The 24889-nt window shown below is 38.6% G+C and overlaps 1 protein-coding gene across 23 annotated transcripts in view; it reads left to right on the top strand.

The window, feature by feature from the left end:
- The window catches only part of NRXN3 (neurexin 3), a 1550403-nt gene extending 1526895 nt beyond the window's left edge, over window positions 1–23508 (top strand). For 9 of the 23 annotated variants that reach the window (XM_035728026.1, XM_027570871.2, XM_035728022.1 and 6 more), the window contains one exon: window positions 14389–17816. In XM_035728026.1, coding sequence (XP_035583919.1) covers window positions 14389–15314 — 926 coding nt within the window. In that variant the 3' untranslated portion in view covers window positions 15315–17816. Of the gene's footprint in view, window positions 1–6949; window positions 7623–14388; window positions 17817–23314 lie in introns of those variants that run through there. The other 14 variants (XM_035728032.1, XM_035728031.1, XM_035728030.1 and 11 more) reach the window with 4 other exon arrangements.
- Window positions 23509–24889: the final 1381 nt, after the last annotated feature.

The raw sequence follows: 24889 nt of genomic DNA, 5'->3' as shown, positions 1-24889 counted from the left end.
CTGCTAACTAGAACTCAAGGAAATCCCATCTGGTTTAGAGAAAAGTGAAAGAAAACAAAACAGGATAGAGAATGCAATGCCTCAATAGTTAGTTCACACAACATTTACTCAGTGCCTGCACTCAGGAATGACGTCACTGAGTGAAACCATTTAGTAGTGATTTCCTGAGCTCTTACTGTATGTCCAGCTCTGCTCTAATTATAGCAGAGAACAAGACAAAGTCTCTGTTCTCATAGATGATGAGATGCGAATGGTAGTAGGCAGCCGGCAGATCACAGGGCACTTTCACAGTGGGTCAGGATATGGGGTTTGGGTGTGGGGAAACCTTTAAAGATTTTAAGCAAGAAACTGACTTGATTTGATTTGATTTATACTGTATAATTTTGAAAGAGCACTTTGGCTCATTATGGAGAATGGATTTTAGGGAGTGAATAGTGAAGGTGGGAAGATCGGTTGGGAGGCTGCTACAGAGTTCAAGCAAGGAATCATGGTGGTTTATGCTAGGACCTGGATAATGGCATTGGGAAAAGTAAATGTGTGAGGAATTTGTTGCCAGAGTAGAGTCAGTGAAACTTCCTGGTGCACTGGCTATGTGGAGGTGAGTGGGGATAGGGGCCCAAGTAGATGACTAATTAGGGGTTTGTACATCTGAGTCAGACTGAAGAGGTGGGAAGCCCTAGGGGAGGTGCAAGTTTAAGAGGCAAATAAAATCCAAAGTTCTGTTTTAGCCTTTTTGAATTTGAGTAGCCTCTTAGATATCGAAGTGGAAGTGTTGAGTGGACAGCTGGAGATGGGGAACTGGAATTCTGAGTGGGGGGTGAACTGGAAATCATTGTCAAATAGATGGTAGGCATGTATAGCCAAGGGGCTATATGGGATCATCCAAAAAATTGAGGCAGGGGCCAGCCTGGGGCCAGCCAAGAGACAGAGATGAGGGAGGAAGTAAGGAGGACTCTCAGGCAACTCAAGCTATTGGAACAAAATATTTTCAGACAGGGCTTTCATTTTTCTGACTGGCACAGAGGTGATTTTAATAGTATTACAAGGGCATAAGCATTTGCCAATATGAGCTGTATGCCTATATTACCCCTAAAAGTCTACCTGGAGGCAAGGCGAAGAGCAGGGGAGCAGTTACTAAGTTCATGGCTTTGAGCCCTCTTTATACGGCTCTTTCTCATTGTTTCACTTTATGAATAGATTCCCTCCTGATTAAAGGAACCTAGTGCCAGCAAGGAGAGCTTTTTTAAATCCCACCCACCTCACAACACAGAGAAGTTTTGCAAGCTGTTCTATTTTTGTAGTTTAATTCAGCACGTATGCCCTGAAGACCTATGGTGTGTCCTCCTCTATGCTAGACAGATTAAAAAACACAAAATAAGCATACAGATTCAGCTTGTGAGTCAGGGAACTTGTAATATCCTAAGTGAAGAAAGTCTTGCTTGCACTAACACCTGGTTAACATGTAAAACAAAATGAAAAGAAGAATAGTAATTCCTGGAAATTTTTTAATGGTGTTTTCCTTTTATGTATCTTCTTGTATTAACACTTTTGGGAGGAAGGAGCTAAAATATTACCCGGACCCTCTGTTCCCTCATGTCCTCATCTTACCCCATAGTTCTGATGTCTATTGAAATATGTGTTTCCAAGGGATTGAGGGGGTTGGAGTGAAGAGCAGGTGACTTGACTCAAGTCACATGGTTTGCTAGAGGACAAGAGCTCCCCTCTAGGTCTGTCCTCCTGCCACTAAATAAATAGGTTCTTATGGAAATGTATCTAAATAAGAGCTCTTCAGAGTATGGCTCTAACCCATACGAAGAGTGAAATAAAGTAATTATGAAATTGCATGCAGATTAATAAAAATTCACCATTAAAAGATGAACTAAGCAAGCTTTAGAAACTTAGCCTTATTGGAGGGGTAGGGACAGGGCTTCAACAGAAGTAGTAATAATAGGTATTTGGGTTAGGGTTTTGGATTGAGGTTATTTGTTTGATGCTGAAGTAGATGCTCCGAGGATCATACTTGGAGTAGCACTGACCTCAACTGTCTGGGACTTAGCCTCCTTTGTTGAATATGAAACCCTAATTTTACAGCTGATGCTATGGTGTCAGCTTTGAAAACAATAGTGACAAACATCTGGAAAGCCCTTTAGAATTTATAAGCATTTTCACATTTGAAATCTCATTAGTCATATAAATTTATCCTGTGAGGTGGGTTAATTGACCAGACATCATAATCTCCATGTTATACATGAGGACACTAACTCAGGGAGGTTAATTGACTTGTTTAGTTTGTTAACAAGCTAGTATAGTGTGCACTACATCCAAGGTCTTAGGTCTCCTGACCCTAACATCTCTATCCCATATTCCAGGCACAAGGCAAGCCATGGTGGTGATGCATGATTTTAATGCCTTTATGGAAGCCATAGCCTAGTGTGGGGGTAAAAAAAAAAAAAAAAAAAAATGAGCAATTAAACATATTAACTAATTTATTCATTCATTAGTTAAGTCCAGAAATCTCTGATTGGTTACTAGTATTCTAGTTGGTAGACAAAGAAAAAAAGACTCCATGTTTGTACTGAAGTTCTTATAGTCAAGTTGAGACCCAAAAGAAAACAAATTGAGTGCAATGGAGCGTTGGAGTCAGCAGAAATCTGTGCAGGGCACAGTAGGTTCACAAACAAGAATGGAGATAGTGGGACTGAATTACGGCACAAGTTAAGGATCATGTGAATATAGGGAAATAAGTCATTAATTTAGGGTCCTTCCACAATGAATGTTCTATCTTACCAGTTTTAAAATGTAATGCTACCCATTGTAATGTTGTATCTATTCTTATCCACTTAAGTAAGAAAAATTACTCTAAACTGGGCAAGCAAATCATTAATACAGAAATACAGTTCTGAATATTGGGCTTGATGGTATCCTGGACTCTTGTCCATCTTGGAAGCTTACTTTATCTGTCTCTCCCCCTATCTACTATAATGATGTGTAGAAACTCAGTTTGGGAATGGATAGTACATGAACTTCTTACTTGGGGCATTTTTTTCACCATTAAAAAGAAAATATTAAACTTTTTATTTAGAAACAAATACCATGTATGAAGCAGGTTTATTCACCCCTTCTCTAAGCATTACTTATGTCTGAGGAAGAGCTTGTGAGAAGTCATAGTATATGCAGGGATCATTTTGTAATACGGATGACAGCCATTCCCACATTCCTGGATTCCATAGCCATTCTTAGAGCCTCCATTTTTATTCTTGGCCAAACCATGATTCAGAACTGAACCATTGGTTCTCCCAGAAGAATCCCTCCCTTCTTCCCATGGACACATAGAATAGCAATTAGCGAAATGTTTTTGTATCTGGCATAGGAGGGACAGATGAGGAGATTGACCTCATAAGTCTAACTCAGAAGCCTTGAAAATCCTCAGTAGGTATTTGTTCTCCAGACTTCTCTCTCAGCCCACCCAACTTGGAATGGTTTAACTCTTTCCCTGGAATGGCAGTCAGAGTCCCACGAAGCCTTCCCCTTCCTTCCTCTCTCCACTATTTTTCCTCAGAAATTTAAAATATTTGTGGTTATACAAAGTAATTCATTCAGGCCTTCCTCTTGGACCTCACCTGTACACACTGAAAACGATGTCCCTTCGCAAGTAGGGTCCACTCTCCCAAAGAGGCTAGTCTGCAGCTTGAATTACTTCAGTATGTCTTTGGAGTGTGTCAAGCACAACTCCAAGCAGTTTAGAAACTTACTTGTCTTTGAAACAAGCACACTCCTCAAGATGAATTCTGACCAGTGTAATTCCATCTTACTGCATTTGATGTTTTTTAAAAGTTTGACTTTACATTGAGACAGGTTATCTGGACATAGTGGGATTAAAAAAAAAAAATGGTTGCATCAAGATATGCTGTTTCAGGTCAAATTATTGTATTATTTTTTCTCGATGGCAGGCATAATTCTAAATCATTCTGAACACCCACCAAGTAGAGGCATAGGTAGAGAACTGTGTAGTTACTGATAATAAAACCTAACACAGATAGCTGATGAAAGATTAAAATAAAGCTGGGACATGATTATGAACTACTAGCAATATTACTCTGTATCTTACATTAGAAATCAAACAAGTTTGTGTAGGTAACTGATGGCTGACATAAAAATGTCTATGCACTATATTTAGTCTGTGTCGGCTTCATTAAAACTATGGCTTCCATGGGTTTAAAAAATACATATTTTATTTGCAAAGTGACAACCATAAATTTTGCTATGTTTGTTTCAACCAGTGATTTCCAGAATGTAAATGATGTGTCATACTTGTATGAGTTTTAAAACAGGCTATTTTGAAATAGGTAAATTACTCAGTAAAAAACTAGGAGACCCAAATTGTTGGGTCTCCTCAAAACACCTCTTAACACCTCTTATTATCCAGGAGTATGTGTATACTGGAAGTATCTTATTCTTTAAGTTTCATACTTAGGCCCGTTATGTTTCCTACTTTAAAAAATTGCCTATGAAACAAAACACAGCCCATTTGAGTATTATCAAAACTAACTTCATTCTGTAGAAGTCATTTGATCCCTTGTGAGGCCATATGAGTATTTACAGGGTCTTCTCATGCCATACAATTCAATGTTAAAAGTATAATTATTCAAAAAAATCAGAGGCAACAAGGGTTTTTCTTTTCCTATATGATTGGGATTTTTTACCTCCTTCTAAAACCTCCCAGCTGCCCTTTGTGAAGTTCCTACAATAATGATTAACATTATTAAACCAGAGACTAAAAATCTTGGTACGGACTGACCCATGGGGACACATTACTATAATTATTTTAAAATAAAATAATAAAAGGGGCGTCTCAGAGGGGGCCAAAGTCTGACTCATCCTCACAATTTATTCCTTTGTGTCAAAGTCATCCAGAAAAGTTCTTAGGAGTGACTAGGATTGTGTCAGAACCAGGTGCTCTCAAGTGTCTTACCTTTGTGTTTTGCCTACCTGGGTTTCCAAGTCCTTGGTTGGACATTAATGTTCCCACAAGGATATAATATTGAATATAACTCCTGAAATCTCTTCCAGTAGAGGCTGAGGCCATTTCCAAAAAAAACCCAAAAAAAAACACAAAAAAACACACACGCACACACACACTCATACACTCCCCCTTCTCCCCTTCCCACTCGCTGTCCTCCTCTCCTTCTCTTGTCCGTTTTTCTCGATATAGATTGGATGGAACATTTGTTGCCCACATGATGTCTAGAAGACTGGTATAGTTTCCCCCCGTGTACTGGGAATAAACCATGCTCATTTCCTGACTACCCTGTACTTTACAGAAACTGACACTGTGCCACTGTGTTCTTTGGAGTCGAGAGGGGGTTTGCCCCTGTTACTAATATATATCCCTCTCAATCTATATGCTATTCCATTTATCAGGCTTATTTTATGGACACCTATTGTCACTTATGGTACCCTGTCAATTTGGCAAAACCCCAGAAAACTCATAAGGAACAATGCAATTATAACCTCTCAATGACTTACAAAATATGCCTTCTAAGTCTGTGAATGAACATGGGATCAGTTTTCTAGAGCAGAACCCACGAACTCATATATATGTTTACCTCAGTTCCTGCCACCGTAGGCTCTACTGTAGGCTCTACTTCAGCCCTCAACATGCATATACATGTGCACATCGTTTCCCCGTTGTCATCGGCAGGAAGCCTTGGGAAGCCCTTTGCCCCTACTGGAAAGGCACGAAACTAAGTCCAGTACCTTCCTCTCACTCCCAAATCAGTTTTGTCTTGCTGACCTCTCCCCAACCCTAGCTTGCCGTTCTGGTTTTCTCTTTTCCCTAAATGCAACTTACTTTAAGCATGTATTAATTTGATTACCATTCCTACAGTTAAAGGATAATAGAAGATTACCCATTTGTCAGTCTTAGCCACTTTCTTCTCTTTCAAATGTCTACTTATGACGTACATCCAGACTGCACGCCCTTTTTATTTTTTTTAGAGAAGCAAAACCAAAAAAATTTAAGAAAATGCAAATTTTTAAAGAAAATGCAAAATTTGTTTTTAATTTTGGCTATCACCAAAGGGGAATCAATAAGCCAGAAAACAAAAAGAAACAAAAAAAGTGTCCCCTGATTGCTCTGTCTGTGCCTCCTCAGCGTGTGCATCTGGTTGTTCATCTCTGAAAGTGTGTGGAATACTTTTTTCTTTAAAACTTTTTTTTTGGTTCTTTTCTCCCTTTTCGTTTGGGAATTAAGTACTTTTTGTATTGTATCTATCTATATCTATCTATATATATATATATATCAATATGTTTCTTTTAATTGCTAGATCTTTAACTTGGCTTTATCCAAAATTATGAGAAAAAAGTTATGAATTGTTTTCTGCAATTTTTCCCCACTCCCTCTTTAAATGTGGAACAACTTCAGCTGCAGAATCTCCACATCCACATCTCTCGAATTAGCACCTTCTCTTTGGGAATCCCATGCACCATGGGTGACAGGGGGAAGATGGATGACGTCATCAGACAGAACCATTTCTTTCTAGGGAAGTGATTAGTAACCGAGCAAGTGGGCTCCCTATACAGGCTTGCCTTTCCATCACCTCTGCAAGTCTCTAACCCCCTCCCCTAACTCTAGATGGGGCTGTGTGGCTGCCGGTGAAGTTGTTCAACTTGAATGCATAAATCTAGTCTCCTTGTTTTTGCTTTTAATCTTTTGATCATTATTATTAGTATTATTTTATGTATTTTGACTACTTTTAGTAGGAAAAAAGTTTAACTGTTTTTATTTGAAACTCTTTAATGAAACTGTAATGATTTTTGGAGTAATTGCATGTTGAAGAAGTTGCAGCTTAGGGTGTGTGAGATTGTGTTAGAGTTCTGTTCTTTATTTCTGTAGATGGGCATGTGTAGGCTCATTTGTTTTTGTATATTGCCCATCCCTTCCTTACAGCCAGAAGCTCTAATGCAGCTAGATCACTCCGTGCCGCCCTTACATGGACATGGCGACTCACTTACACATTCACCCCCATCATCTTCATCTCTTGTGTAGTACACTCATAAATGCGACCCTCCCCTCTGCATCTTTCCTTCCCATACCCCCTTTCTTTAGCATTGTTCAAATTTATGTGCTGTCATCCATCCCCTTAAAGAAATCTAAAACTTGTCAAAAAGACAAAAATATTTAAAAATATATATCTGAGAACCTATATCAGTGCAGAAGTTCATTCAAAACCCTCCAGATTCATAGATTTTTTAAAAGGCAAATTATAAAAGTAAACAGGTTTTTTTTAAATTTTTTAAATCCTCGCAATCGGAATTATTTCAAATTCAAAATCGATGCCCTCCCAAGCCCCTCAAAGTAAAACTTTGTTAAAGTGCAGATTTTTTTTTCTTTTCATGTTATGTGGTGTGGATGTATGTGTTGTTGCCTCCCTGTATCATCCTCTGTTGTAAATTATTATATTTGAAAAATTAGACATTTTGCTCAAAAGTTTTTTAAGAAATGACAACAAAAAAGCAAGTTACAAGAATGTGGCAATTCTATTTGTCCAAGAGCATTCTTACACAACTTTCTTTTGTGAATTTTTCTTTCATGCCAAAAAACATGCGGGCAATTTGTTGATGTAAGTTGACTATAAATTAATACGGTATGCTTTTCTCACTTGAGTTATTTTATGGAAATGATTTCTTTTTTTGTTTTCCAAAAACAGCCTCTATTTTTTATTTGCTTTTACTTTTTATTTTTCCTGTCATTATACTGTGAATGCCTTGTCGATGTTATTTGCTATCCTTTCCTCTGGTTTACTTTGGCCCTGATGTTGGTTTTATTTTCTATATGATTTGAAGACAGTACTAAATATTTTATTTCGTTTGTGTCTCTCTGCTTAATTTTCACTGTTATGTTCTGTGAATTGCTTCTAACGATCAATGTGAACTCTACTGTTGGTAGAAGGGGGTGGGTGAGTTCTTACCATCCAAAGAAAGCCTAGCCTCTTTGCCTGAACCACCCTTAAAGGCTTGAAAGTAATGGTAGGCTTTACAGTGGGATATTAAATTGGTTACAGCCTATGGGAGGCCTGGACCCCCAGAAGAAAATGAGTTAACTCCAAGTATTATCAGTGGTAATACATCCTCATTTAATTCCTTAGAAAGCATTTAGGGAAATCAGTCCTTTATTGTATTTTCCTTCAGCAAAGGGACATTAAGATACTCTCAAGTGACTATGGTAAAGTTTGGTTATCCAGGATTATGCCACCACCATCACTGCAGAATACAGGATCAGTTCTCTTGAGAATAAAGGCGTCGAGAATCCCAGGTGTTTATAGAGTATTGTCCTGTAATGATGCCTTTGAATGTATAGAACTTACTGGCGAAAGCACACACACATACATAGAAGGTACTCAGTTATCTCCCCCCTGACCTCTCTCTCCCTCCCTCCCTCCCTCTCTCCCCCCTCTTCCTTTCCCTCCTTCCCTGCCTCCCTACCTCTCACCTTCTCCCTCTTCCTCCTTCTCCATCCCTCCCTGCCTCTCTCTCAGTCTCTCTCCCTCCCTCCCTGCTTCTCTTTCTCTCAATCTCTCTCTGCCCCCCCCTCCCCTTTTCCCTTTTTATTAATAGTTGCTATTTCTCTCCTGGATTTAATCAGGTAAACTTTAAAAGGATTCTACCAAGAAGAAACATGATGATTTTCACATCTAAAGTTTTATTTAGGAAACCTTTCAGGTAGGTAGGTACTGCCATTTTATGTGACCTTAGGGGTGAGAATATCCCTTGACCTTAAAGGTATTTGGGTTAATGTTGCCTTACGCACTTTGGGAACATAAGATCATTAAGAAGTGCTATACAATTTTTAAATAAAGAGGTTACTTGTTTCACTTTAATTTCAGGTATATCAGAAACTATTATAGAACTATCAGACTGTATGGTGGTTAACAGATAGTTTTCCAACCCAGCAGCTTTAATGAATGGGCTTTCTCTTAGTTCATATGATTTTATATTGTTTCATGTGCTGGGTATTTTGGGTTTAAAACTAAGAACTTCCTAAATGGGGTGTTATTTTGTCTAATAGAATTTATTTTTGTTGAGGAAGCTATAAGTAGGTCAACTTAATAAAAGGTTAATCATTTTTTTAAAATATAAGCTCTTTGAATTCTTATAAATCATTCTTCCAAGTCTGCATTTAAAATAGCCTCAATAATCTAGATCCTATATTATTATACTTGTACCTTAGCATGAGGCTACTATGTTACAAAAAAAAAAAAAATCATCAGAAGAATGTAATCAATGGTTTCAGTGTTTACAGGCCCAAAATGTTAGTAGAAATAATACTAGTGACTAGCATTTTGAAGTAACAGTGGGTTCTGTGCTAAATACTTAATATGCATTATAATTAACATTAACATGCTTTATTATTATTCACAGTGGCGGTTTGAGATAGACTGTGTTATTACTTCCATTTTTCAGAGAGTTTAAGAACTTTCACCACACTCATGGCTAGTAAGCCACAGAGCTGAGCTGCTAACCTGAGTATGAGTGACTCCAGAGGCAAAGCTCTTAATCAATAGGCAAATGAAAAACTCCATTTGACATTCCTTATTTTACAACATAGAATGAAATCCAGGGGCTTTGTCTCATCTTACCTGGGCATATGTTGAAAAATAGCATCTGTAGCCTTTCAGAATCAAATCCATTTCAGACAAACTAGGGGGAAAATATCCTACTTAGAGATTCTTATCTTATTAAAATGTAAGTGAAGCCCCTTTGAGACACTTGAGTTTTTCTGGAGCCCTCTGCCCAGGTTCTTGCCATGTTCGTCCATGGCTATTTTTTTTCTGAAGGTAGAGAGGAATTGCAAGCTTCAGGATATTTATGTGCTACATGTACATGTTGCTTTGGTACCAAATAACTAAATGAATGTTATTCAACAACTAATTTAGCGGGGAAAAGGATGATTTTTCTGTATTATATGACTTTCTCAGCAGAGAATTAGAAAAAAATGCAAATAAGAGGTGAAGTAAAGAACCTAAATAGACATAAAAGAAATTCAAGGAACTGGAGCATAGTGTCCTCTCTCAGTCTGGCTCTTTGGTGTCCTTGTTTTGGTATTTTTGTGACTTCTTAGACTCAAATATCTCCAGAGAGGCAAAGGTTGGAGCCACATTGAAATTTCGTGCTGCTCTTGTTTTCTTCAGATGACCCATTACATTCACCATCACCTGCAACATTCTCACAGTTCAGAAGAGTTCTTTTAAATTTTTAATACACTGTCTTTTTCGATGGCAGAGAGCCCCTTTTGCTGGCTATCAGCCCTAGACACATGAATTATATATCTATAAATATACTCATAAAGCAAAAAAGCAGGGCAGCCTTCAGGGCTAAAATAGACCTTTTATATCCCTAGTGATCTCTCTAGTTTAAAGAAAAGCACAACCCTGTCAAAAAGGGGTATATATTCCTGATTTAAAATGCTAACATTAAGAAATATAGTTCTTATTCCAAGCCAAAGAAAAATTCTGGGGATGGAATGGGAAATTAGGGTGTGGATGGCCTGCAAGGTTTCTGCCTGTAACCCCCTATGATTTTAGGCTTGTTATTTCTGTGAATACTTTTATAAGCAGAGACATCTGGTAGATCTCTGACTCCATAGTCTTTGGGCATTGAAAAAAGTATCAGCTGCTCCAGCATTTCTGAGGTAATCACTTTGGATTAAAACAAACATAAAATCTTAAGTAGCTTTCTACAATCTAAGTTATTTCTTTTAAGGATCTAATCATGGGAGAAATGTGTCCTTCATCTCCTCATCTCAAAGGATGTATGCCTTGGACTCCCCAGGACACTATAATCGTCCTAAATCTTAGAGATGGAATTGGATATTAAAATTGATTATACACACCAACTCCCACACCTGTCCCAGGCACCTTGCACATTTACAGGTCTCTAGAATTTTCCATCTCATTTTCACTGTAATTCCCATTTGTAACAATTCCCACAGCCCAGTTGACCTTCCTTTTAAACTGAAGACATTCTTCAATTTCTTAAGATGCCAGGAAAGGGGGTGGATTATGAAAGCTTTTCTCCCTTTTCATTGATGAACCCTACCACCAGAATTGGGGCTCACTTTTCTCTGACAGGGGGCATCATTTATCATTTTTTTTTTATCACTGCTGCCAGGATTAATAACAAAAATGGCAAAGAAAACTGAAGATTAGTAATTTGGACAGATTATTTAAACTCTGAAATAGCATACCCATCATTTTAGTTTTGAAATAAGCTCTTATCATGTCACTTAGGGGCTCACCAACCTTTTAGAAGCTCTTTATAAACTGGAAAGCTTTAGGACTCTTTTCATTATGAAAATGGCTTCTACTCTTTTTTTTAATCCAAGTGAGATTAAAAGGTATTGAATTGGGAAGTGAATAGCAAAGGAAAGTGGGGGGGAGGCAACTCAACTGCAGAGTGAACAGTTTGTGAATTTTGTAGACTTTTTACAACAAAGAAACTGCAGAAGCTTTGGGATTGCAAAAAGGGGGCGGGGAAGGAGGCAAATTTAAGACTCCAGTTGGGTGTCACAGATGGTACACTAAAATTGCAAATGAATGCCACTCTGTAATCATGAAGGCAGTGATCTTAATCTCACTTAAAGGGACACCAGCACCCTATTTAACAATTTGCCTTTATATTTAAGTGTTCTGTACCAGGCTTTTGCCTTTTAGCAGATTGGTTATTCCTTGTCCTTTATCCCAGTTTCCTCTCTGCTTAATATACAAGGGGCAGATTTTCATCATGGTCCTAAGGAACAGATGACTCTCAGTATTTGTGCCAGAAAAGAACACACAAGCTAAACCTTTATTCTAGGTGAGACGGGTTAAAAAAAAAAAAAAAAAAAAAAAAAAAATCCTGACTTGTTCTCTGAAGGAAAGTAAAATCATCCCTGAGTAATCTCTAGGGAACCTTCAAACACATTGCATGGGCCTTCTCTTCTCTCTTCTCATCACTGTTCTCTTCCTTAAACACTGCCTTTTTCCATGGGTCACCTTAAATATTAACACTTGCCATCCCCTCCCCCTCACCAGAAGAATGAGGAGAAGAGTAAACCCAGGGTTAGTTTTAGGACTGGCTTACCTTTAGGGAACTGTGCTCCAAATCCCATTTCTAAAAACTAGCAACAGTTGTAAATTATGCATTAAATATGTTGCAAGATATAGGAATTCTATATGTTCACAATGTTAAAAAAAAAAAAAAAAGCCACACTGGTCCAGTAAAGCAAGTCTGAAGCTTTGACAAATCTGCAAAGATTGTTTCGCTCAACAGTTTGAAACTCTTGAGCACTAGAAGAGAAGCTTGGGGTTAACACATAGCCCAAAATATCATCTTGAAATTCTTAGAAAGGTTCGTGTTTTATTTCTCTACACATGGTAACATTATCAGGTAGGACAGAGATGACTGGTTGTCTTCCAAATGATACACATACATTATGTACCTTATTGCCACCCTCCCCAACTGCATTTCTCTCTGCATAACACAATGTTACTGGCTAATTCTGGAGTAAAGCTTCTGACAAGGGTACAAAGGGTTCCCCTCAGGTGCTTTGAAGGTATGTAACGGCCTTCCTCTCCAGCTGCAATCTGGGCGGTTTAGATGCAGCAGTTCCAAAGGAGGCACAGGAAACTAAAAGACAAAGTATGGAAAGCGGAGCAGGACAGTTCTCATTTGTGAGTCAGTCTTTGTAGGAAGAATCTGAAAGACCATGTAAGCGCAAAGGCTTGTCCATCTAGAACTCTGCAGTAGTGAGTCACATGTCTGACTTTGTCACCAATAAGGGGCACCTCAGCGAGAGTCACATCTGATAATATATGTTCCAACACTGACCATCCCGTCAGGGCAGTTACTGGGGAGGGCGGAACAGACAAGAACATCATACCTGGCTGAGTGCTTAATGACCCAGCTCAGAAATAATATATTCCCAACTCAACTGTCTGACTAACTGGGACTGGAAGACATCATGCCGTCCCCGCTGGAGGATTTTTTTAAAAAATAGCTGAATTATATTTTTGGAATAAATTTAGTGAGGAGATATGAACTGTGACTTCTGGAGATTCTTTCTCTGTTTGAAAAATAACATGGTAAAGAGACACAGAAGAGACCTCGATTATCTCGCTTACGTACGTGAGTAATAAACGTGGCCCAACAATTAGGTGAGTAACATCCACCACAGAATATTTGTGGTACCCATGATTTGCAAGGCACTATGATTTACTGAATTACTCTGAACTTTCTTTCCTGACCTAGTCCACATGTTTATAAGTGCAATAACTAGGGTCTGTGGGTAAAACAATTTATTTTTCCCACTCTAGATAAGAATCGCTGATTTTAATTTTTTTAAGATTTTATTTATTTGAGAGAACAAAGAGGGGCAGAGGGGGAGGGAGAGGGACAAGCGGACTCCCTGCTGAGCTGAGCAGGGAGCCCAACAGGGGGCTCAATCTCAGAACCCTGAGATCATAACCTGAGCTGAAACCAGACGCTTCACTTAACTGACTGAGCCCCCGCCAGGCACCCCAAGAATCGCTGATTTTAAAAACTCACTTTATTATTTCTACATTTCTGAATCTAAGTTTTCCACAAGGCAAGGATATCTAGTCTGAGTATTTTTAAAATCTAGTGTCCACCTCAGCATATATTACATATAACATAAAAGCAACGCATAAACATGAGATCAGTGCAAGGCAAGTTGTCATTCAATAGGGGAATTTCTGGGAAAGCATAATTAAAAAGGGGTTGTTAGATGAACATTTTTAACCTCTCCTGCGCTCCCCTCACTTAGCATATAGTAAATGAAGACTGAACTTGATAAATGTTAAATAAAAAGACAGTAGCTTAAAATACTAAAGACAATCTTTTATGTTCACTGATCTTGATCTCTGTGACGTGGAGAATATCATGCTTATCCTCATGGGGGAGCAAGTAAGTAGAAACCCAAGAAGGCAATAATGAAATGCTAGGGCTTACAGGTTAATCACATGCATGAGTGCATACACACACACACACACACACCCACACACTTCTGATAGCCAGTTTTTGCAACAGTAACATGGAAGGTCATTATTTTGTAAGCAGATTCTGGAAACAGCCTACTTGAAATCTATCCAAATAATTACTTGAGAGTATCTTTAAAAGCTAGGGGGTTTCAGATTTTGGTGGCAAGAGGCATATAATGGGCTCTAAATCAGTTTAGAATGGTTAGGCTACAACCAAGGATCCATGTGCGGACCCAGGTCATTTTATTATTTCTGATGCCTGACCGATGAAATACAGTCCCTGAGAATGCCTATGAATTGTGTCTATCTACAAATATACTAATTGTGTTTTTCTTTCTCTTTTCAATCCCAGGAGGTGAATTAGTTGTCCCTCTTCTTATAGAAGACCCTTTAGCTACCCCTCCTATTGCTACTCGTGCACCTTCCATTACACTCCCCCCTACCTTTCGCCCCCTCCTCACCATTATTGAGACCACCAAAGATTCCCTGTCCATGACCTCTGAGGCGGGGTTACCTTGCTTGTCGGACCAAGGCAGCGATGGTTGTGATGATGATGGCTTGGTGATATCTGGGTATGGCTCAGGGGAAACCTTTGACTCTAACCTGCCCCCTACTGATGATGAAGATTTTTACACCACCTTCTCCTTGGTAACAGATAAGAGTCTTTCCACTTCAATCTTCGAAGGTGGCTACAAAGCACATGCGCCCAAGTGGGAATCCAAGGACTTTAGACCTAACAAAGTCTCCGAAACTAGTAGGACTACTACCACATCTTTGTCCCCTGAGCTGATCCGCTTCACAGCTTCCTCCTCGTCTGGGATGGTGCCCAAATTGCCAGCTGGCAAAATGAATAACCGTGATCTCAAACCCCAGCCTGATATAGTCTTGCTTCCGTTGCCCACTGCCTATGAGCTAGACAGCACCAAACTGAAGAGCCCACTAATTACTTCCCCCATGTTCCGTAATGTGCCCACAGCAAACCCCACGGAGCCGGGAGTCAGACGGGTTCCGGGGGCCTCAGAGGTGATCCGGGAGTCGAGCAGTACAACAGGGATGGTCGTCGGCATTGTGGCTGCCGCTGCCCTCTGCATCTTGATCCTCCTGTACGCCATGTACAAGTACAGGAACAGGGACGAGGGGTCCTACCAAGTGGACGAGACGCGGAACTACATCAGCAACTCGGCCCAGAGCAACGGCACGCTCATCAAGGAGAAGCAGCAGAGTGCCAAGAGCGGCCACAAGAAGCAGAAAAACAAGGACAAGGAGTATTATGTGTAAAAACGACGCCGCTAATAATCACGTGAATTTGGGACACAGAATTATTTCTCTGTAAATCTATAAATACTCGGCAAATGAGATTTCACAGGAGTCAGAACAGTTATTGCTACAAGATGGGGTGCACCATGACTATGGTGGGGAAAACCATTTTTAAAAGGACACACACAAAGATGTACCTACCTGTAAAGTTCCGCCATGGCTGCTTTGATTCAGTCATCGCTCGGAGACAGAACATTCTCTCTGCCCTGCTGTATCATAAAGCACACACGTTGCGCTCTGGAGCAAGCAGATGGCTCCTCCCACTTCCGCGGACTTGGAAGCTTCCTTCTCTGGAGGACTTTTCACCCAAGGTAGAAGACTTTCATGGCTTACTTGTTCCATAACTCCAAGTGAGTCTGTAATGATGTTTGTGAAGCTTGACTGTAACAATGTTTTCTTTTTTCTTTTAATTATGTAAAAAACAAAAACAAAAAAAAATGAAAAAAAATGAAACACAAAAACAAACAAAAAAAAACCCACCCTTATCTGGTTTTGGCCAGTGTATGTGTAACTTTTCAAGATCTGAGGGGAAAAAAATGGCTTTTGGGTTTTTGTTTATTTTTTGAGAATGACTGGACATAAGAAAAAAAACAAAACAAAAAACTCAGAAAACGAAAGTAAGAGAGACTATTGCCATATGAACTCAAAAGCTACCATGGTGTTCACTCTACGTATCAGGTTGTGGTATTTCTAGAATCTGTTGTTTGTTTCCTATATGATGCTTTGCTGAACACATAGCAAAATCACAGGATGGATGATAGCATTGATTTGAAAAGCTGGTCCCTCAGGATCTAATTTCAGAATCTGCCACCCCAAACCCTGACCAGATGGGTTTAGGGCTGGTTTTATCAGAGCTTTTGACTTAACAATATTGTTCCTGTTCATTAGCCCAGCCAAATTGTGGTAAAGGAGAAAGGCCCACAAACTAAAAACAGAGCCTTTTGAGGGAAGGTGAAGAGGGGGTGGGCTGGATCTGTGACTGACTGAAATGCATGCACATAATAAAAGACAAGACAATACTAAAAGTCTGTGAAAGAATCAAAACAGACAGTAGGGGAGTTCAAAGTGTGATGGATCCACAAAAGGTCACACAAGCCAAACATGGCATGACAGAGTGCAAAATACATAGTTCTTCCCCCGACCCCAACATGATGTTTTTCATAGTGGTTTAATTTTGTAGCCTGACACTTACGGATAACTCTGTCCTTCCATTTGCTCACGTCTCCCTTCACCCATCTTTTCTAAAAACAAATAAATAATAAACGAATAAAGCTGCTGTGACACACACACACAAAAGGAATTTAATAGTATAATATATATATAAATAAATATATATACAGATATATTTATCATGGTATGTTTGATGGGATGACTGAAACAGGAAAACTGTTAAAGTCTTGAAGTGGAATGAGAATGTTGTTTTAAAAGAAAATAACAAAACAACAAAAAAGTAAACCTTAAAATGTGAAGAAAGTGTGAGTTTTAGTTTTGTCACAGTTAACTGTGTCAAAGAGAATAAACAATCTTCTCAGATTTTGTTTACATATTTTACTACATTTTTGCTGTATAATCCCTTAGCCACCTATGTACATACTGCTTTAAGGACTGTTCTTTCCTTTCTATGGGTTTGTTTCGGTTTGTTTGGTTTATATTCCAGTTGTCTGCCTTTCTGTTTGAAAAGAGGAAACAAATGTACAGAAAAACAAACTGGTTGTGTGGCCATAGCTAATCCAAAAAGCAAGAGACAAAGCAAGACAAATATTCACACAAAAATGAAGTATGTCTTCTGGAGGGTCGGATATATACAATTTCTTTTGTATAGATGAAAACCAATCAGCTGTTTAGATTTAGAAATCTACTCTTGGCTGGTCTTTGTAAGTTGCATGAATATTTGACTTTGAGAAATATCTTAAAGACATGGGGCAAAAAGCGTGATCTAAATGATGGTAGCCTTGACGAATGTGTATGGAAAGAGGTGTTCCTCATTATCTGATACTTCAGTGTGTTATGAGTTTTGGATTTTTTTGTTGTCATTAAAAAAGACAGGATTATAAAGAGATATCAAAGCACGATTTTAGATAACTTAAATGGCCCAACCTGTATGAAGTTGATTATATCTCGATGTCTGTAAAAGATTGCTGTTTTTGGAGTCTTGAGATCTTGTGAACCGATTTCCTACTTTCTTTCTTTACATTTTTTTTTTTTAATTTGAGTAAAAATACATTTGTTATATTCCTTTTAGTGTAAGTTTCTATTTGGACAATTTTATGGGAACATGTGCATTCTGTATGTGAGCTTCTATCATATTCCTGTTGTTTTATTAGCAGACTCTTAAGGAATTTATTTTATGATGTGAAGTTACTGCTTTTTCTTTTTCCTTTCTCTTTGATTTCATATTTGCATTTTCGTTCAAGGATATGCTTAGCAATAAAATGTTCTTCCCAAAACCTTGTATGATGATGCATTTTTATTTTCTAAACGTTTGGTAAAATATCTTACACTGGAGCTCAACATGTCGTATCTTATTAAAAGCCAAGTGAGCTAGGACCATGTGAAATAAAATATTTTAACCAGTTACTAATTACTTATATAAATTTATCAAAAGTGGCACATTCATGGGCTAAACAACTGTTGTCTGTCAACTGAGGCATTATTATTTAGATTGCTATGATAGGGTAAGCAGGAGGGAAAACACGTCTGAACAGGTAAGGTAACAGAAGCACTGTATTCTGGGAAGTATTGGTACTATACATTTTTATTTTTTTTAATGTTTGGTAACTTTTAAGTATTTGCTGCAAGTCAACAAACTTCAAACAGTTTTCCAGAACCTTGCTTATATAATGTCTTAAGCCCTGGAAAGCTTTAGATGCCTTCTCTCTGAGTTTCCTGGCATATTGAAAATTTTTTTAAAAAAATCACTAAGTCCAAAGACAAAATATACATGAATGCTTACATTTTAACAGCTTTCTAGATTTTTGGATTATAAACTTCTGCAAATATTCATTATAGCTGGCACCGTTCTCATATCTCATGTGCCCCTGATTTGCTGGTTCCCTACACACGTGCTTACTTTGCCAATTAGATAATCCATCATGATATGCCACATTTTTCACCATGATCCTGACATGCTGGTTAACTGAACTGGTGTACTCTATCCATACATAGGTTACCAGTTTTCAAAGAGAAAAGCAAATTTAGTTAACCCTGTTCCTTTGGATTTCATATGGTTATGCTCTTTACTATCCTGGGAATGGAAAAAAAAAAAAGGCCCAAGGATGTCAAATTATGGAAAGTTTCTATTTTTGCTGCCTGTCTCGGATAATTTATGTAAATTAAAGCCACATTTATCAATCCCCATAATGTGCCAGGTACTTTATTAAATGTTTTGGATCTGTGTAGTGTGTTTAGTCCCTGAGTAGTACATAGTATTTTCCTTATCTTAAAGATGAAGAAACAAAGACACAAAGAGCTTAATGACAACTTGGCAAATACATTCCTAATCATGTTAGAAGTCAGGCCTTGCTGACATGGAGGTCAGAGGAATGTCGTGGAATGGGTAGAGGTACTGAGACCCAACAGGGTTGGGTTGGAACTCCAGCTAGACTCCCACCATGTATGGGCAGTCTCTGAAATTTGGCTTCCTCATCTGAAAAATAGGACACCTCGATGACTTTGCCTTGCAAGGCAGTTTGGGGAAAAAGTGAAATAAAGTGTTTTAATTGTGATTGATACAGAGTAGGGGCTCAACAAAGTTATGCTCCTTTGAGTCCTTTGCTATTCTGTATATAATAGCTGCCTTCTAAAATTAGAAATCCACTAAATTCTACATTAATAAAAAGTTTTAGTTGTTGGCAAACAATGTTGGCAAGTCAAGACTAGTCGTAATAGACAAAACTAGTCTTTTTCTGGTCATATACTTTGCAGGCATGACTGCAACTAGTAAATATGTGGCGTTGAAATATGGTAGCATACCTCTGTCTGACAGCACATTTTAAGCAAGTGGCCAGAAGCTGGGGGTATGTAAAGGGAGTCCAGATTTGAGAAAACCTGCCAGAGAAATTTCCAAATAATGGTTAATGTGGTAGATTCATCAAGATCTAAGTGGCATTTGCTCAGATACACTGGTTAAAGTTCATCAACAGAAATACTTTTTCACTGCCGTTCCATGAGGAAATGTTGAGACTACACCATCTCTTTTCAATGTGTTTAACTTGGGCCATAGGCTTTGGAATCTGAAAAGCTTAGCTCAGATCTTGGATCTGAATCTTTGGTCTATCCTTTACTAGCTGTGAAACTTAGAGTAAGGTGTGGGGTGACTCTAGCTCCATCTGTGAAATTGGAAGGATATTGGAGTGATTTTTTTGGGGGGGGGGAGTACGAATTGTTTTATTATCATCAACATGGCACTTGAGTAAATGAAATCTTGTCAAGTACATGGTGACTTGGGTTTTGTTTCTGCATCTGTCACTTGGCGAATGAAGATACCATCTCCAGGATGTTCTGTGTCATCCATTTCATACATATAGACGATGCTATTGTGAGTGTGGTCCCGTCATTACTGAAGGCCAGGGATGAAATGCGGGTGGGGTACCGATGGAACTGGCACAGTTGCTTTTTGTTAAATGGATCCCAAATGTTTACAAATCCATCAGAGCCACCTGTAGCAAATGTATTGTGGATGTTGTGAAAGGAAATGGCATTGACTGGTGCTCTTAGTGCTATTCTATAACTAAGTGAGCTGATGTGAATATTAAGTGCTTGGTTATAAGCACAGTGCCTGGCCCATAGCCCTCAAACAATGATGGCTAATACTGCCTTTTTAATCACTGAGTATTGTCCTAGGAAAAAAATAAGCCAAAATTCCTTCTAAAAGTTTAGAAAGGTTATATATTGGAGAGCCCCAGAGCAATCACTTTACTCTGTCACCCAAAATCATAACTGTTTTTATTCCCCTACAGTTGAAATCACATTGATTCTTTGAGCTCTTCTTGAGTGTTCCACCAGAAATGTGCACACCCCTGTAAAACCCATTATTTCAATCAACTCCTTCAGTATAGGGTGCATAAGAAAGATTCGAATGGTAGCCTGTTCCATACCTCAAAGGACAGTCTTCCAACCCTTCCAAATTACAGAGTTATCATTGCCTTAGACACCCTTTCAAAACTCTATATTGGCTTTCCCGCCATAAACTTTCTAAATACCACTATCTAGTATATAATCCAAGAACCACTTTAAGCATTTACTCTTTTGATAATTCAACACTTACTGAACACTTCTGCACCATCCAATCTATTGGTTGGTGTTACTTTCAGTGAAGGCAGACAATGGATATAAGCCTTTTTTTCTGGTGTAGATCCCTAAGCTAAAGTTCTCTTCACCCTATTCAAATTGAAGTTTGGTCTTTCTCCAAAGATATCCAAGTCTGTTCTTGTCCCAGTTCAATTAAAATCTTGATAATTCTGCTTGAAATTGGTTTGATTATTAATGTACTTATTGGACACTGACCAAATGATTACTATATCTTAAATTGAGAGACTTAAGGAGTTTAACAACATACTAAAAGAACACAAATAATGATACTACAGTGAATAAAAGCTGTCAAAAAAGTATAAACTACATTCTTTGGAGGTTCGGAAATTACTTAAGGGAGGGCTTCAGAGAGGAGGTGATATGTTAGGTAAAACTTGCAAAATTGATAAGCAGAGATCAGGGCCACAGGCCATTCCAAGCAAAGCACTGAAATGGAAGCAAGTAGGATCAAAACCATAATTTGGATGGATCACAGATTGTATATAAAGTGTATTTATGACTCAGAAGTTTTTTGGAATTTTGTTAATGAAAGGAAAGAATAATGAGAGGATATTGAGGCTCTCAAGGTCAAGGGCTAGTTGTTGGGTATAGAGGACACAAGCATGTTTGAAGAGAAAGGTAATAATTGATACATTCTCAGAGAATGTAAAAGATGATTTGAGAGACCAAGTTGCATATAGAGATATTACTCTGAACAAAGCAAGGGAAGAGTATTCTTCTGATACAACAACAAAGGAGAGAGGGGGATAAACAAAACTGACATATTGCATTGGAGGTGGCAGAAGTAGAGAGGCAGATATTGTCAGCCTCAACATTCAAGATAAGGTCAAAGTCACCTAACAGACTGTGAGCACACGGCAGAAGTCGGTTGATAACACCGTTAGGAAGACAGCTAATAGAAGTATCCGTCAGAGGTCAATTATCTTTATCTGATATTAAATGTAATAATTAATATTTTGGCTACATTTCCTTTTTATGTCCTGCCTTGAAGTCTAATCTTGTGTTTCCAAATTTAGAGTTCTTTCAATTATGTCATACTTTCTCTAGAGAAGCAAGCCATTTTATACTTTTTTTTCCAGAAGCATTTGGAGTGGAAGCTAAGGAAGAGGCTGCTAGGCTGCTGCACGTAACCTACCGGGGCTGCCACAACAGAAGTATTATAAGCTGGGTGGCTTACCCAACAGAAATTTCCCTCTCACAGTTCTGGAAACTGGGAGTCCCAGATCGGGATCTAGTAGGGTTTGTGTTCTTATGAGGGTTTTCTTGGCTTGTAGATAGCAGCCTTCTAAATCCGTCCTTTTGTCTATGCGTGTGCTGCGAGGGGGCATGGGAGAAAGAGCTCATCCTCTTCTTATAAGCCACAGTCCTGCTGGATCAGGATCCTACCCTAGGACCTCATTTAACTTTACCTCCTAAAGATTCTTTCTCCAAATACAGTCATATGGTGGTGGCGCCGGGGAGGTAGGGCTTCCACATATGAATTTGGGTGGACACAGGTCAGTCCATCACAGATGTATATGGTATTAGGAATTAGTAAGGTGAAAATTTCAAGAGCTCAAAGGAGTAAAGGAACCCAGAAGCAACTCTAGCCTTGTTGAAGTGCCTGCATGGGCAAGGTAAAAGTGCAGATCAATCCAGGAGAGCCTAAACCACAAAGCAAGAGAGAATCACAGAACTAGGAGCCAGGGTTGGAAAGCAGTGTTAGGGTGTCTAAGAGAGAGGCCACAGGAGACAGGAATAGCCAAAGGGAACCCAGGCTTAGATTTAGAGGTGTACTAAGTGAATAGTGCGAGCTTTAAGAGGCTGTGAACTTTTGCAGTGGTTCTTGGGTCCATGGGTTCTCCAGTCAGAATCCCATGGCTTGTATTCTGTTGCTATAACTTGAGATAAATCATTTGGTCTACCTAAGACTCTGCTTTCATACCTATAAAAGCAAATTATAATTACCTATCTTGTAAGTTTGTCAGGAAAGATTGAATTAATTCATGTAAAATGCTTAACTTATACTTGGCACATAGTAAACCTTAATAAATGTCAGTCATTATTACAGTTTGGCCTTGTTACCTGACTCAAGCAACATCAAAATTAGCGACTACCCCCATGACTATCCAGCACCAAAAAGAACATAACAATAGAGAAATTAGGCAATCACCCTATTTCCCTAGGTCTTTCATTTTCCAAGAAAATACAAAATACAGTTGCCTGCTCCTTAGCAAAGCTTTCCCTTCACTGCCAGGCATTCTCTGCTTCCGGGCTCCAGCTTGGATGATGCCCATGCCAGGTCATACCCTGATACTGCCACTCCTCTCCTGCGTTTCTAGCTCCCAGCTTTCCTGTGGCAGCTGGTCAAACACTGGGAAACCAAGATGCCTTCAGGAAACCTTGTAACCCTTTATTGAAATGCATTATTTTGGTTTTGTTTTTAATTTGGCTTTTTATTGTGATCAATAATAAAACCCCCACTTTTCTATCATCTGACTTCAAGCAGTGTTAACATGTTGCTGTTCTTGTTTTACATATGCCCACCTTCCCATGAAAGAATATCTTTTAATACTACACACTGTTAAACAAACAAACAAAAAAGGGCATTAAAAGAGTAGTTCTTACTGGGTCTCTTGACTTGAGTCTTGTTCTTAATCAATGTGTTTCAGAGTACCTGAACCTAGCATTCTTTCTGATGGACAATTAATGGCATGATTCCAGTTCTTCATTCAAGGACAACGTAAAAGAACAGATTAACTGCTAAGTAAACTCTTCATCGTTTAATGAGATTGCCTGAAAACTGAAAGGATTTTTCAGTTTGTGTGTATTTCAATTCAACTGTGCTTACTTTCTGAAATGAATAAAAATGTCTATGGATTATATACGGCTGCTCTGTCTTTCATGAAATGTGACATCTTGGAACAGACTCTATGTTCTCCTTCAAGGGAGTGGGTGAGGGAGAATAGTACCCATTGGCACCTGTGGAAGCCAAGAAATACCCACATTTACTTCTAGAACTGTCATCACAAATCTACTAGCATATTTCCCTAGGGTTATATTCATGTATTTGCAATAAGTATAACTACATTGAATTTGCATGAGTCTACATAGAAGGGATAATTCATTAAGCACACTTCCAAGTTATGATTCTATTACTGCTCCACTGTCTGTGGATAATGGTGATTTTCTCTCCTTTGCTCTCACTCACCTGTAATTTTTGACCCTTGATTTTCATCATAAAGGTATCATGAAAGAGAGAGAGAGAGTCTGAGACAAAGTTATTTATAGACTATTTGAAAGTATATTCTTCTCTATCACAAAGTCATAGTAAGTGTTAGGGAAAATGGTCAGAACCACCACAGACTTTGCTTCTTGGTTTCATGGGGTAGAATGCAAAGTGGAATAGGTTTCAATAAGTAAACAATTTTCCTGTACCTACTCTGTGTTTAGCAGTTTGCCCCATTTCATTTACTTATGTATTTGAAGGGGGGGAACCTAGCAGAGCACATAAATATTCTTCTTAAAACAACAGCAACATGAAGGTTGTCTAGGTTTACATGAAAGGAAAATCAGGCAGGTGAGGAGTGGGGTGGAAGGTAACTTAAATTAAGGGTGCTATTAAAACCCAAAAAACTGTAATTTCTTTAGTGTTACTGTGTTTTCAGTGTTCACACATCACCCAGGAACATGTGCTTAAGTGCATGCATGGGTACGAGTAACCAGACCTGTTTTGATGTCAAATTTGAAATGGGAAAACTAGAATCATTACTCTTCATAATCCAAACAAGAAGGAAGAAAAAGTGGGCAAGGAGAGGAGAAGCAAAAGAGTTGCACTGAAGCTCCTGTTCATAATTGTTCAGAAGTTAGGTCCAGAATTAGAGCATCTAAAATAAAGAGGTCTCTCTTCTCTCCCCCGCTGGTCCCCCCGTTCTCCCTCTTCATTCCAGAAACAGTGCCTAATGTTAATAAGCTCTGCCCTTACACACACCCACACTCCCCCCCCACACACCCACACCCTCCCCACAAAACCCCCACACCCTGCATTTCTTTTGTAAAAAAGAAAAAAAAATACTTTTATACTTATAAAATGTTTTAGCTACTGTGTTAGTTTTTTGTGCTGGTCTTTATGTACCTTCTCCTTTTTCTATTTTAAATTAAAATTAAATTTAAATTTAAAACCTCCTTAAACACGGATATTATGAACATCATTTCCCATGTATTGTAAAACCACAAGTCACATGTCT

This window comes from Zalophus californianus, chromosome 6 (genome assembly GCF_009762305.2).
Source record: "Zalophus californianus isolate mZalCal1 chromosome 6, mZalCal1.pri.v2, whole genome shotgun sequence".
Classification (NCBI taxonomy): Eukaryota; Metazoa; Chordata; class Mammalia; order Carnivora; family Otariidae; genus Zalophus; species Zalophus californianus.
The sequence above is the reverse complement of the archived record's forward strand: the minus strand, read 5'-3'. Positions and strand labels throughout refer to the sequence as shown.